Below are 15,487 nucleotides of genomic sequence, written 5' to 3'. Positions count from 1 at the left end.
ATCTAAGACACCTGTTCTATGTAGTTGAAAGATATTCAACGGATTCTTGCAGGTCGGATTGAGGATTTCGTTGACTGCTGACAGGACCCAACTCGATTAGTTCCCCTCCCAACCGCTGAAGACATTCATATAACAAGGCTAATGAGGCAACTAACATACAGGCGCAAACTTTATGGGCCTCAGCCAGGCCCATTAGCAGAAGGGAAATCTGTTAAACGCAGCAGAACTCAAAAAGATTATTCCAATTCCGGCAAAGGTGGGGTGAAAAAATGGCTGCCAATTTCTGGACATCGTCGCACTAGTAAGTTTCAGCTTATAATTATATCAAACAAATTGTTTCAGAATCAAATTCGTAAAAATTGATTTTGTTGGTTTTTATGGGTTCAGCAAACAGCTTCTGGACCAAGAAGACGTGGATGTGGCGCAACCTCTTGACAGAGAAAAGGGCATCACTGTTGAAGATTACAAGCTCATTAAGATGCAGATGTCCAACTGTATGCTCTCTCTCTCTCTCTCTCTCTCTCTGTTTGGATTTCTTATTTTGTTGGGTTTTAATTTAATCGCCAAAATTTTATTTAAAAAAAAAAAATCAAGAAGTTGAGCATCAGTAGTAAATTGTTTTCGAAACGAGCAGGGTTTTGGTGTGTAATCATGATTGCAATTTTGTTGTCATAGGAGTGTTCCAGAAAATCGATAGATTTTGTACCATGTTAATTGAGCTAAGCCTGTTGTTATTTACTCAACTAGCTGATACTTGTGTGTTAATTGTATTTTTTTTTTTCTTTTTTTTCCTTCCAGATATATCGAAATTGGCCCAACATGTCAAAGTGAGGCAAAGGTTTGACCTCATTCTCCTGATAACCCTTGCTTTCACTAGATATAGGAAAATATTATAGCGAGGGAAATAATAATCGATATATTGAATAACATCGCAGAGATATTCTTGTTCTCCAAACTTTTTGTTTACACAATGAGATGGTATTGATAGGTCCATGTTCATTTTTATACAAGGAACTTGGGCTAGTGAGTAGGGCTCAATGAGCTAATTCTTTGAGAATCTTGTTCGTTTAAAATTTGATCTGATATTAATCTTACATCGTTAAACTTTCTTAATATCTCTGATGTCGATCTTTCAGGGTTGTAGCCACTGCAGTTACATATATGAGACGCTGTTACACCAGGTATATTACATGATCTTCTGATAGAGCGAGATAGAAGAGCACGGTTAGCAACCAGATACTTGTGACTCATTGCTTAACTGATATATATTGGTTCTATTCTGAGTCATCCTCATTTTTTTTTCCCTCATTTATTAATCATTCCCTAACCTGCACAGAGGCTGCTTAAGGCAATTTTATGCCCCACACAAAATTTGAAACTTGGCCTTGCCATATATTCTAAAGGAATTCAAATTACCTTTTTATATTCAAATTTGTGCTTTATTACAAATAGTCGTTACTCAAAATCAATTGCAAGCATTTTAGTTTTATCATGAACACTAATATAATAGGAATGATATAAATTTCAAACCATAATAGATGCATAAAAGTTGAAAATGAAAAAGAGTAAAATTTGAAAATGAACTTGCAAATGGTGATCATAGATATTATTGGGAGAATAGAAGGGAGGAGACTAGGGCTAAAGAAATAGTTAGGAGGAAAGAAATAAGTTTTTGTCTTAATTTTTGAAAGGGATAAGAGAAATTTAGCAAAAGCATCCAATTACTAAAATTACCTTCAACTTCAAAGATTTTATAAACAAAAATTAATAAATGAAAAAAGTTTTGACTCTTTATCATAGAGCACAAATATTTGACGAGATTGTAAAGAATATATTTTCATTAAATGCTTGTTAATAGGGTGCCTTAACTCAACAGGGGCTCGGCTCGGCTTCTTCACTTTGTCATTTCTGACAGTTGTACTGATGTGGGAAAATTGGACTATTAAGTAGCTAGTCTGTTTTTCCTGCTTGCTTTTCTTAGTCTTTGATTCCTCTCTATCTCTGTTGGAGTAGCCATAATATCAAGCCAAATGTGGATTATCTCTTGCTAACCAAAACTTCCTTTTGTTCTTTAGAAAGAGTATGACAGAATATGATCCCCATCTTGTTGCTCCAACCTGCTTGTACTTGGCATCAAAAGCAGAAGAAAGCACAGTGCAGGCCCGACTTCTTGTTTTTTACATTAAAAAAATATGTAATTTCTTGCTTCTGGACTCAATAGATCACATTGTATTCCTCTAAAAATCTAGTTGCTTGGATTCTATATTCTTTTAACAAGTGCTGACTGTCTGCCACTTTTAATTTGCAGATTCTGATGAAAAATATCGGTACGAAGTCAAGGATATACTTGAAATGGAAATGAAGATTTTAGAAGCTCTTAACTATTACTTAGTTGTATTCCATCCTTACCGTTCACTTGTGCAGTAAGCACTTTTTTTTTGGTAAAAAAAAAAATATTGCATTTAATGTGCTCTCTTGTTTGCTTTTTCATTTTTGCTAATTGTTTGCACGAGACTATTTTTATGCATGAGTGATGAAAAGAGAGAAGAGAAAAATATTTTTTTTGGGGAAAGGTATGCCCTCATTTTTTGTCGTATGACATTACTGTATTTGCCCTGGACCTTACTAACATATCTCTGTTAAGTTCAAGTGAGGTCGTTGTGGTCCTTGAAAACTATCTGGATATTTTTTGACTGGATGTGTATGATGTATTAACCTTAGTGCCCATAAGGTTCTTTTGTGATGTCTTCCAGTAAATCTTATCACTCTTTGGCTGTATTTAACTATCTTCTTAAGGGAATATCTTTATTTTGTTAATGGCAATATTTCTTCTCTTCTATGTTGCTAGGTTTTTGCAGGACGCTGGCATGAATGATATAAATATGACCCATTTATCTTGGTAAGAGTCTAAGATAACCTTTTCCAGCTGTTTTTCATGAACATGGGATACATGTCAACATTCTTGTTCTCATTCTTTGATTTTGAAATAGCTATGTTTCCTTTTTATCTTTTTTTTTAAAAAAGAGTAATAGTAGTAGTAATAATAATAATGATGATTAATATGTTACCTTAAGCAGTATCAATTGCATTTCTCAGAATTTACAGGTTCTCCCGTTTTCTGTTCCGTGTTTGGTAAGGGTGAGCAAATTTGGGTTCAGATCAACCAGATCGGTTTTCAGGATAATCGGGTTAGGAAAAAAGTTATCCGAACTTGTAATTTGATATGATCTGATCCTAATAGGATTAGATAAAAAATTTCAAGCAATTTTTCTTTTTAGATTGTGTAACCTGATTGGATTTTCAGCCAATCACAAACCGATCTGACCAGGTTGGATGGATTCCTACCCAATCGGGTTGAGGGGTTCATCTGCATCTGATCTGAACCTGAATTTTTTGGGTCGGGCTGGGTCGGATTGTTTGCCCACCCCAAAATATAGGTAGGTTTTCAAGATTGCTAGTTCCTGCTGTAGTGTAAAAAAATTAGTTGAAAGATAACCTTTTAGCTTGCAAAAGATGATCCTATATGGTTTGTTTATGCAAATTACAAAATGGTTAATTTAGGAGAATTCTGGTAAAATGATTAGTTTTATCCATCTTTCTCACAATACCTGGGGAAGGTGGTTCAGACTTCATGTGGCTAAAGACATTCATTTGAATGATGACAACTGGAGATGATCTGTGATAGCATTCTGAATATAAAGTGCTTGGGAGATGTCTTTTCTTGGTGTTAGTGCTCAGCCATTTTTTTTTCTTTGCTTTTTTGGTGTGTCAGATTTTTTTTGCAGTTAATGAATACAAGAATGCACTAACCCTGACATATTAAACAGGGGAATTCTGAACGACACATATAAGATGGACCTTATTCTTGTACATCCTCCACATTTGATTGCTTTGGCTTGCATATATATTGCCAGTGTATATAGAGAAAAAGATAACACCGCATGGTTTGAAGAGCTTCGTGTTGATATGAATGTGGTGAGTTTCTAAGCTAAAACTTTTTTCCTTTTCCTTATTAAAACTCTATAATAATTGAATCTTTATTAAAACCTAAGTAGCTTTCTCTTTGGTGATAATAACTAGTCAGAGAGAAGCCAATTAGGAATTATTTTCTTAAAAAGTGTTATTTTATGAGCACTCTGGAACAAGATATGGACTTGAAAGCGATATGTTCTTACAAGGGCTTTTTTTAGGGATGGGCAAACCCAACCCAACTCAACCCAACGGACCCAACCCAATGCAATCCAACTCAATTTAATTTGACTGGTTGAGTGAATTATTATGGGTTAATTGGGTAAATTTTTTCAAATCCAATTAATAATGGGTTTTTTTTTTTTTTTCTTTTGGGGGGGGGGGGGGGGGTTGGGTTAATTTAAGATAGTTGGTTTTTTAGTTTTCTTTATTGAATACTAGATTGTGAATATAATTTTCATGTTATAATATATTTATATTTGATTTCAGTAAGTTTCAATTGAGGTTTCATATCTTTTCCTTTATGTAATTTTTAATTTTGATTTAACCTTCAAATCGTTAACCCAACTTGATGATCTAAGGATTGGGTTTAACATGTTTATTTAATTAGATTGGGTTGACTTCATTTCAATTCATTCTATAATGGGTTGGGTTGGGTTTTCACAAACCGTGTCCAACCCAACTCAAGCCCACCCCTACTTTATTATGTGTTACACAAGGGATAAATGAGATTTTGTGAACATTTTTCTTTTGGTTTTTAAGTATTCCTTCCTTCCTTCATCAACCCCTGTTTGGTGCTTATAGTCATTAAGATGGAAAAAACACAATTGCATAGTTCTTCATAAAGCTCTCAGAATTTTATAGGGTTCCATATGGCTTGCTTTTACAGTATACGAAAACATACACGGTGTGACGTACTAGTGTATGCTATTTAAATATTCAAAAGAATAAAAGAATTATTTGAACAAAGCATTGGGGCAATGTTAGGTCTATTATAAACCCTGAACCTAATAAGCATTCCTTTTTGTTATATGTACTGCATGCAATCATGCATGACTGCTATGAAGTTTTCTTGCTATCACTATTATAATCTATTGTTCATAAAATTTTTAACGGGGCAATTTTACTGGAGTTTAAACTAATGTTAATGTATGTTTTGGCAGGTGAAAAACATCTCAATGGAGATATTAGATTTTTATGAAAACCAAAGACTGGTTAGTGAGGAGAGAATAAATGCTGCCTTCGGCAAACTGGCTTTGAAGACTTAAATGGCTAGGTGACTCTGCTGCTTTGCTAGATACCACCCTCTGTGTTGTATCCAAAATAGGGATGATTGATTAATATGAAGAAGTATCTGGTCGTGGTGTAGGCAATCATAAAATCATCAATCCTTTGATTCTCTAATCCTTTGAGCACAGCTATGCGCTCCTGGTACAGGTGGCATTTTCCATAAGGCAGTCATATCATATATGGGGAACAGTTAATGTAGTTAAAATTAGTGTTAATAAACTTTTATAACCTTTTATAATCTGCCTGAAAAGGGGATTTGTACTGGCAATGTGTTTTCTTTCTAAATTGATTTATTCGAGAAATTGCGTGCCTCTTTGTATATGCGCATAATTGTTCGGTAAACTTCTTAACTTTTACCTTCCAGCAGCTAGGCAGCTAGCTTTCAACTGTTCTGTTGTACAGATGTGGATTTAAAGTCAGCACACCACAATCTCAAGGAGAAAACTATGGTGCAACGGTGGTACTGTGCCACTGTTGCACCTAGGCGTTGAATTTTAATGGATCCATCCATTCAAGTGGATCCAACGGTTATGGATCCATCCATTCAAGTGGATCCAACGGTTAAATGCAACGGTAATACGGTACCACCACTGCACTGTAGCCGGACCCCAATCTCAAACATCAAACCCTCTGGGTTAGATGACAGAACTCACCCAGAGACCCAAATAAATAAGGCCAATCAATAATTCTGAAATGTACTAAAGGGACCTGACTTGGGAAATCGAGGTACTTTTGGGAGTGAAAACAAGATTTTTTTAATGATTGCAAAATTAAACATGAGAAGCATTGATGATCTCTATAATTGAAAAAATATATTACCTGCTGCTGAACCACTGCCAAATTTTGCTACACTTAACAACTATAACTTCATTTTGCACTGTAAACTCTGAAGTAAAACTGGGATGTCTTAAAGTTGCACATTATTTTCACCAACCTTGTCAAAATCCAATATTCCAATTCCTTTTTATGAGTCTCCAATGGTATTTCAATTCGATTTATTTTCATCTTAGTTTCCTCATCGTTAAACAATATGATAGCTGATAGCATCAACTAGATAACTTGGAAAGTACTCCAATGGAAAACAACAGACGCCAAAGATAACTCATTTCAGTAAGACAAGTAAGTTCTACATTTGTGTGTGATACAGAATAAATGCATGTATCTACGCTATCCTTGGCGTTTCATTCCCATTAACTACCTGAACATAACCACAGAAACAGTGGTGCAAGTGATTGATATAAGAAGATTCAAATAAATGACATATCGAAAAAAAATAAAAAATCTAGCTCTAAAGAACGTGAACACGACAGAATTATTCTCAATAAAAGAGGATAATCTGTGAAATAAAGTCAAGCAAATTCTATTTTTATAAGGCATATGCTTATCCTCCAATCTTGAATGCTTGTAAATCTTGGACTGTTAATAGAGCATTTCCAACTCCTCCATTCATTCTGCTATTTCCTTTTAGTCTGCTTTTTCTCTGTGAGACAAGTAGATATAATCAGAAACAAAATTTCCAAGTACATAACATGGATAAGAAGAGAAGTAAGAGTTAGGGACCTAATTTTCTCTTAGCTTCAGATTTTGCAAAGAACTCTCTCCATTCATCGGTTAGAACAAAGATAGGCTCATCATCATCATCTTCCTCTGCCTCCTCTAAACCCCAGTGCTCCTGCTCTTGCAACATATTCCTATTCATCAAGCAAGACAACATACAATAAAGGAAACAGAGCCCCAAAATATTGAAAATAACAAATCGGAATAAGTGCATTCATGTAATAGACAACAAACCAAAGGCTTCATTAAAATTCCCAAGTAACAAACTACATTACTTTAAGAAGGTAGACCTCTAAGTGCATGGCATAACTCAAAAAGAAGATTTTGTTTCTGCATGATGGCACTCCAAGAATCATAATGACACTAATATCCATGATTTTTGTATCGTCTAAAATCAAATAAAACAAAGTATCTGCATTGAAAGAGCAGTACAATTAGCCTTCTTTTGACTCCTTGCACATAATGGCATCAACCAAATTGGGCCTAATCCAAAGGAATATCAGAAACTGACTGCTCCATCCATTGGCAGTTAGCAAGTAAGATATTGAAATTGAATGGAATCTGAGTTTACTAGACCTAATGCTTGTAACCTCACCGAGCGGAAATTAAGCTAAACACCAAAGAGCAAAGTAACCAAAAGTTCATTACTTCCCCTGAATTACAATCCCAGAATAAACAAAAGAAGCAAGCAAGTTGAAGCAGGCTTACTGAGAGTCATCATCTGTAGCATCTTTGAAAAGGGTAGCCTCATCATTTTGCAATGGAGGTGGAGCAGCACCCACGAGTTGTGAATTTGGAGGAGCAAAGCTCGCGCTTGCAAGCCCATGACGGTTTAAGTGGTTGTGAGGATGATGATGATGGTGTTGATTGTGGTGCCGGCAGAGGAACAAGTGATGGTGGTGGGGAAAGACAATCAAGGGATGGTGATGGTGATGGTGATGGTGATGGTGGTGGTGCAGCGAGCACGATGTCCACGGCCTTGCGCTGCTTCTGCCCGAAGGCTCCATTAACGGCGCAATACTTTTTCTGTTTTGTTGCCTTTAGGGTTTATATAAAGCCCAAACATCATTGGGCCGGGCCATGACTTCATGGACTCGGCCACTCGGGTATATACTCACACACACACACAAACACATTTTTAAAACATGAATTTCCACAAAATTATTTATTTATTTTTTTTCCTTAAAAATCCAAGCTGTGTCTTCACAAGTTTTAAAAATGATTACTTTTATCTCATTGTTTAATTAATGAATGTCACTTCATTTATAATTATAAAAATTGACATAGCATTTAAAAAATATAACACTCTCAAATTTTATATATCAATATCATCTTACTAACACAATAATCCTAAAATTGTTGATGTTGGGTTTGCGATTTCGAGTATGAGTTTCCCAGACTTCAATCTAAACTTTGACTCTTGCTAATGGATGTAACCAAGCATGGTTCTTACTTGAATGAATTGAACAGACCAATATAAAATACTATTATAATCGCATTTGGCGAATTTTAAAAAAAAAAATACTCGAAACACTCAGCATCAAATCGACAACATGCAAATTGCAACCATTGGCCTCTTCTTCTACTTACTTTATGAATGCTGAGGAATGAGTTTGGTTCCTTTTGAAAAAATTAAAAAAATAATAATAATGAAATCTTGTGTTGCTTCATTCATGCCTACTCAAAAGTGTCAAGACTCAACTCATTTTGGTTGGTGGAAATAACTATGATTGAGCTTTTCATACCCTTTAGCCGCCTGCTCCATCGCAATCATTAGTTTCTCACTTCCCATTTTAGGCTTACTTTTTGCGATTCGTCCCCTCCCCCCCGGCTCTCCTTCGGCTCTTCGTCTTGGCAGCGGCAAAAGGAAAAATAGTAATCAAAGGCGTATTTGTTACGGTACTAACAAATTTCATAGCAAATAACAATGACCCAACAAAATTAATGATCCATCTTAGTGGTTAGATTGATTAAACAAACTATTGACAATCTCTTGCTCTAATGACCATGTTATATCTTATTCCATCTTCGTGTTAAAAAAAGGACAAACTTGAGTAGGTGAAGTCAATGACGTAGTACCTTTTATTATGTATTTGTATCTTGTAGTCTATAGATAGTTAGTATTTATTGTAAAAATATAAGTTATCTACTTTTAAAAATTATTTATATAATAAAATCATAAAAATATTTCAATCTACAGAAATTATAAAATAAAATTATTTTGGCAAAATTATAAAAAAAAAAGAGGATTTAAACTAGATTATATAGTTATATATAATGGGGCTGAAGTAATAAATAAACAAATCCTCTCCTCATTCTATTTAGAAGTTGGGAGATTGCGTGTATTATTTGTATGGCCTAACAAGTGTGGTAGGTGAAAAGTTTAGGGTGGCCAAAGATGAAAACTTAAAGAATAGTCAAACCAAAAAATAAAAACTAAAAGAAAGGTGCAGTAAAGCATAATGTATATGGAAAATGCACCAACCAAAGCATCTTAGATCCAGGAAGTGCGGGTCTACTTTTCCAATGGGAAATTTTCATTTTAGCCCATTTGTATTAACATTATTCAATCCGCCTTCATCTTCATTCTTCAAGCTTAAGAAAATAATAACACATCCCATCAGTTGGCAATTTTTGTTGATTACAACCGTTTGACTGAGGACCTGTCTATGGTACAGATTCTGTAACAAACATCTCCCGTCATCCCATCATCCGATTTTCTATTGTTTAGTTTCTCACTCCACATCCAACCACATCCAACGGCTGATGCTGCAGTCTGTACCTTACAGGTTCTGTAAGCTAGTCGAGTCCTTTGACTGATTTTATCTAAAATGAATTAAGGGGCGGCTTGGAGTATTATCATTAGGGTCCAACTATCTTGAAACCGTTTTAAGGTAGAATATTTTTTTATAACCATACGATCAAAGTTATAATGAGTTTTTTGTTATTTAACACTTTTTATGTGTGACTAAAATTCGTGCTCCACCATATATTGGCTCCAACGTAGCCATAGCCTTATCATTATATCAGAGGTAAAATTAAAATATTTCATTTCTCAACTGGTAATGAAAGGCTGACATCAAATTAAAATTTCTTCAATTGGGTCCAAATACATTCAAATATGATGGGAGACTGATATCGAATCAAACCAATTAGGTATGGGAAATTTACAAGAATAGCCTTAAAACTTTTGTAATTTTTGAATTTAATCTACCTAATTTTTTTTTATCATAACTAGCCAAACACTCTATTTTTAGACTAAATTACCCTCACCGCTTTCATCAAATTTACTAATGCATGCCACTCGATAAAGTCCAACACAACTATAATGCTCTTAACCCTAAATAATTTAACAAACATTTATCACTCTCAATAAATCAACAAATTCTATCAAACAAACATTGCATAATTGAAGATATAATCATCAATTGGAGAGCTTCTTAAAGTTAGTTTATACTCTTACACAATATAAACCTTTAATCTATTGATTTTATCAACTAAGTTCGAAATTAAAGTGGATTTTATTGCAAATGTTGTTATTTTCATTTATAAAATAATGTGATTTCGTAAAATACTTAGTTTGAGTTGAGAAATAAAGAAAAATCATTGAAAACACAGAAAAATCGGGCAAAAAATAAAATTCATAATAAGTGAGGCAGGCAATAGGACATGTGCCTGTCTCACATAAACGCACTGTGTTTATGTGTGACAGACACCTATCTCACTGCCTGTCTCACCAAATTTAGTTGATAAAATCAATAGATTAAATGTATATATTGTGTAAGAGAATAAACTAACTTTAAGAAGCTCTCCAATTGATGATTATATCTTCAATTATGTAATATTTGTTTGATAAAATTTATTGATTTATTGAGGGTGATAAAAGTTTGTTAAGTTATTTAGGATTGAGAGCAGTATAGTTGTGTTGGATTTTATCAAGTTATATATATTTATAAATTTGATGAAAGTGATAGGGGTAATTTAGTCTAAATATAAGGTGTTTAACTAGTTATGATAAAAAAATTAAATAAGTCAAATTTAAAAATTATAAAAATTTTAAGGCTTGTAAATTTTCCGTTAGGTAGGAATCAACCACCTCCTTTCAGACATAGAGATCTCGCCCCTCCCTACATGGCTACACCTACCACCTAGGCTGCCATACTACGTGTGGGTCCCAGTCCTTTTTGCAACACGATGTCGTATTCTAGAGTGAGGAAACACGAAAAACAAAATTGCCCAATAAATAAAATGACAGGAGGAACCCTTCCAACGGCCAGTATCCACACATTCCAATAATCAACGGCAGCCCTACGTATCCTCTTTCTTTTCCCTTACCCTCTCCCTCTACTGCTTCTGCTTGCTATCTCTTCACATCTCTCTTCTTCTCGCTGTTCTTATTGTCTCTGGCTACCTCTTCTTTTCTTTTTTCCTCTCTCTCCCCTTTTTTTCTTAATTGACAGTTTTACAAAAAATTGATTTTTTATTTTTGTGTGTTCCAGAACCAATCTCTTTTCGAGTTTCCAATATCAATATCAATATCAATATCAAAGTTGTTTTGTGTGTACTTTTTTGGGTTTTTGATTGGTTTGTTTATCTGGGTTGTTGTTATTTTGTGTGTCTCTCAATCAAATGGGCGCTTTGGATGAGGGACATTTCGATTTGGAGCTTGAGAATGGAGTGAAACTGAGTAGCCTTGAGCTTGGCTTTGAGCAAGAACCAGACGCGCTCGCTATTGAGGATGCCGTCAAAGTTCTCTTGCAAGGATTAGGTGAAGATATTAATAGAGAAGGCATCAAGAAGACTCCTCATCGCGTTGCCAAAGCTCTTCGTGAAGGAACCAAAGGTGCTTACTATTGCCTCCTTTTTTTTTTTTTAACAATTTATTATTTTAATTTGGTTAATTGATTGTTTTGGGGTTTTACTTGGGAGATTTTGTTTTGTAGGGATCGTCATTTTTTTTTAACATTATTTGGTTTGGTGGCGTGGTATTTACTAATCTGTGCAGATCAAAGTCATCAATGGTTTTAACGTTTTGCGTATTACTATATTTTCATGCTTACTTTCTATTCATTAACTAATAGAGGCATCAATCTGGTTGTTTTTAGTTCCTTTCGTCACTACATGTGTTGGTTTGGTTTCTTGGGTCCTTTTCATTGTGTTTGGTGGGTTGCTGAGCCTGAACAAACGGCTTTGTACTTGCCAAATCCTGGGATTGCCCTGTGTGACTTTCTTAAATGAAAGCTAGCTTTTACATTATTTTTGCTTTTTGCCTCACGATTGCATTTGCATCATCTAAACAGGGCATACTGCATTCATATAGACACTTCCTGATATCTCTGTGTTTTCCTTCCAGCGAATGCTTTGGTTGTTTTCCATTGTTACGTTGTCCTCTTGTGAAATGCATCTATAACTAGTTGCTAATAAATGTATTTGTCTACATGAGTCTAATGTGGGCCAAGGTGGTATGAACCTTAATGTTATTGAGTAATCCTAGCCTAGCTTTTGCCTATACGCTAATTTATAGGACATTATGGCCATGAATGCATTATTAGCTTCCAACTCATCTGCACACCAAAATTTGTTAGGCAATTAGGAGGATCTGGTCATGTAGAACTGATTTACGGTGCCCAAAAGTCGGTAAAGGATGCTCTATTAGTACATTCAAACATCATATTGGTCAGTTTGGATTCTTTATATGGCTGGGACCTAAATATTATTCAACTTTGAATAAGTAGAAGCCTTCAACAGTTGGATAAGTGGGGAATGCTAGGGTGAACCAGAGAAGTTTGGGTGGAGCCGGATCTAAATGTTGGCTAGGTAAGCCTCCTGTAGTAAGAGGAGTAGTTATGAACCCTGTAGACCCCCTAGACCCCCCCCCCCCCCCCCACCTCCCGGGATGGGCCTTCATTCTTTCGTAATATGTGATACTAATAACTTTATGATCTTTTTTCCTCTAATATTTTCTGTTTCTTTCTGTATCTTCATTGCCTATTGCTTATTATTGATTAAGGCATTTTTGATATCTGTTTCAGGTTACACACAAAATGTAAAAGACATTGTTGAAGGTGCTTTGTTCCCTGAAGCAGGTGTGGATCATGGAATTGGTCATGCCGGAGGAGCAGGTGGGCTTGTGATTGTTCGAGATCTTGACCTCTTCTCATACTGCCAGTCTTGTTTGCTTCCTTTCCAGGTTAAGTTTCATGTAGGCTATGTGCCATCTGGTCAACGAGTTTTGGGATTAAGCAAGTTCTCCAGAGTTGCTGAAGTCTTTTCAAAACGACTCCAAAACCCACAGCGTCTAGCAGATGAAGTGTGTTCAGCTTTGCAACATGGTATCAAGCCGGCAGGTGTTGCTGTCATACTTCAATGCTCACACCTTCATTTCCCAAATCTGGAGTCAGCCTTTCTTGACCCGAACCACCAAGGATGGGTAAAGGCACTGGTTTCTTCAGGTGCAGGAGTTTTTGAAAATGAAAATGCAGATATTTGGAGTGATCTTTTGAGTCTTCTTAGATTCAGAGGCATAAATGTGGATAAAACTCATATCAAAGACTATGCTGAACGATGTTGGTGTCCTTCTATGTCTTCCTCAAGTTCTAAACATTCTTCCAAGATAGAATCAGCTAATCAAGGAATGGTTGCTGCAGTTGTTTCAATTCTCAGATCGCTTGGGGAAGATCCATTGAGGGAAGAACTTTTAGGAACTCCTAGACGGTTTGTGAAGTGGTTGATGAACTTTGAGAACTCTATTATAGATATGAAGTTGAATGGCTTTGCTTTCGGTAGAATGGATCTTCTTAAGCCCAATGGAGAAGTCAGCCGTGGTAATGAACATATACATTCTGAGCTTAACTTGTCATTCTGGTCCCAATGCGAGCATCACTTACTTCCGTTTCACGGTGTCGTGCATATCGGATACTTCTGTGCTGAGGGACTTAATCCAATTGGAAAGTCACTTTTACAGTCAATAGTACATTTTTATGGTTTCAAGCTCCAAGTACAGGAAAGGCTGAACAGGCAGATTGCTGAGACTGTTTCATCACTCTTGGGTGGGGATGTAATAGTCGTCGTGGAGGCAAGTCACACCTGTATGATCGCCAGAGGGATTGAGAAGTTTGGAAGTAGCACAGCTACAATTGCTGTGCTGGGTCGATTTTCAACCGACCATTCTGCCAGGGCAATGTTCTTGCAGAATATTCCAAAAACTACATTCGATGGATGATAATTGAAACGGCCGATCAATTTATCTTCTAGAAGAGATCAATTTATCTTCTAGAAGAAATAGTAGATTCTATTATTTCTTTGGCATTCTGGATGGTAACTATATCTGCAGTGATTCAAGCATGAGGGGAATAAGATAAGATAGACCTGTCAGGATTGGGACTGAAGGCAAACTGCTTCGCCCAAGTTTCGTACCAATGGAGCTGCAGTTTTGCGTCGGTCACAGTTTTACGATAATCAAGGGCCCAAAATCACCTTTCTTTGGTTCAACTTCGGCTTATTCGTCTGTAATGGAAAATTTCAAGGGCATTTCATTTGTGTCCTTCATATTTTGTCGTCTCTATTTTTCCTACTCCAAAAATGTTACTGATATTGGAAAATCTGAGAACATTTACTTCATTCCTCCCATTGATACAAAGAAAGAAGAAAGGTAAAAATTTCTCGGTCGGTTATTAGCATTCTCACAACTCTAGTCTCAGCCATTTTATAATGCATTTAATTTTGACCGATAAAGCTATGTAAACTCCTGGAGCGCGGCTGTTTTATTTCCCGCATTTCGTCTGGAAACAATATACAATTTTTAACGACTGAGAATTGCTATTACCCTTACACCAATCCAACTCTTATTTTACAAATTCTAGCAGTGGGGCAACACTAAATGAAAATGGCAGTCAGTAGTAGATGCAAAATCAAAAGGTAAGACCAGGTCTAACTCCAATATGCAATTTAAGTCGGAAGGTTCTGAGGCACAGAGAAATTAGTACTGTGCATAATCTCATTGTGTTCCATTTAAAGACGATTCACTGTTACATCTAGCGTATCACTTCAGCTGCAATAGCACAAAAGTTTTGCAACAATGATTTGTTGAAAATTGATTAAAAAAAAAGTGTCAATGGTGGGTGGTTGAGCAACCATCTTTGAATTCAAAAATGGTGGAGGGCTAGCCATTGAACAAGGAAAATAGGTAGATGCCGCCCATGGAAAAAAGAAGAAAAGGAAGCCATAATTTGGCTATAAATAGAGGAGTGCTCCTCCTTATTTTTGTATCCAAATCCTAGAGAAGCGATCCAAATTTTGGTGAGAATTGAGAGATAGAAATATTCTTAAGCATGTAGTTATATTGAAGGAGTATTTGACTCCTCAATATGAGTATTATGAGGTTGCTTTATTAAGGAATATTTATCGGGATTATGTATTTGAGGCTTGGGGGAGAGAAAATTATTTCTGAGAGTGATTGTAATAATTTTCCACATAGTGAATATTTTTCTCTGATTGTCTCTCAACAACGACTGTGATTTTTCTCCAGATTTAGAGTTTTCCACGTAAATCTTGTGTTGTGTGATTGATGTATTCTCCATTTAATTTTTTTTTAATTTGTTGCTTGATAAATTGTTTGGAGTGATCTTGGGAGGAAGCTCAATTTCCTAACATGATTACCATAGACTCAGTA

At 35.7% G+C, this 15,487-nt stretch overlaps 3 protein-coding genes across 3 annotated transcripts; 2 read left to right on the top strand and 1 right to left on the bottom strand.

Moving 5' to 3' along the window:
• The first annotated feature begins 179 nt into the window (after positions 1 to 179).
• On the top strand, positions 180 to 5,570 carry LOC18049176 (cyclin-C1-2). Its single transcript, XM_006443483.2, has 9 exons — positions 180 to 301; positions 388 to 494; positions 799 to 838; positions 1,137 to 1,181; positions 2,076 to 2,194; positions 2,309 to 2,423; positions 2,849 to 2,899; positions 3,828 to 3,975; positions 5,133 to 5,570. The coding sequence occupies exons 1-9, from the start codon at positions 270 to 272 to the stop codon at positions 5,235 to 5,237; spliced, it is 762 nt and encodes a 253-aa protein (XP_006443546.1). The 5' UTR covers positions 180 to 269; the 3' UTR covers positions 5,238 to 5,570.
• Positions 5,571 to 6,336: 766 nt separating this feature from the next.
• On the bottom strand, positions 6,337 to 7,847 carry LOC18049175 (transcription factor MafB). Its single transcript, XM_024188778.1, has 3 exons — positions 7,525 to 7,847; positions 6,820 to 6,950; positions 6,337 to 6,739 (listed from the first exon to the last, which is right to left on the bottom strand). Exons 1-3 carry the CDS (start codon positions 7,821 to 7,823, stop codon positions 6,714 to 6,716), a joined length of 456 nt encoding a protein of 151 aa, XP_024044546.1. The 5' UTR covers positions 7,824 to 7,847; the 3' UTR covers positions 6,337 to 6,713.
• A 3,224-nt stretch (positions 7,848 to 11,071) lies between these two features.
• On the top strand, positions 11,072 to 14,489 carry LOC18046430 (GTP cyclohydrolase 1). The gene is made up of 2 exons (XM_006443481.2): positions 11,072 to 11,659; positions 12,849 to 14,489. The coding sequence occupies exons 1-2, from the start codon at positions 11,446 to 11,448 to the stop codon at positions 14,036 to 14,038; spliced, it is 1,404 nt and encodes a 467-aa protein (XP_006443544.1). The 5' UTR covers positions 11,072 to 11,445; the 3' UTR covers positions 14,039 to 14,489.
• Positions 14,490 to 15,487: the final 998 nt, after the last annotated feature.

This window comes from Citrus clementina, unplaced genomic scaffold, assembly GCF_000493195.1.
Source record: "Citrus clementina cultivar Clemenules unplaced genomic scaffold, Citrus_clementina_v1.0 scaffold_3, whole genome shotgun sequence".
NCBI classification, from domain to species: Eukaryota; Viridiplantae; Streptophyta; class Magnoliopsida; order Sapindales; family Rutaceae; genus Citrus; species Citrus x clementina.
This window is presented reverse-complemented; position numbering and strand designations above follow the sequence as displayed.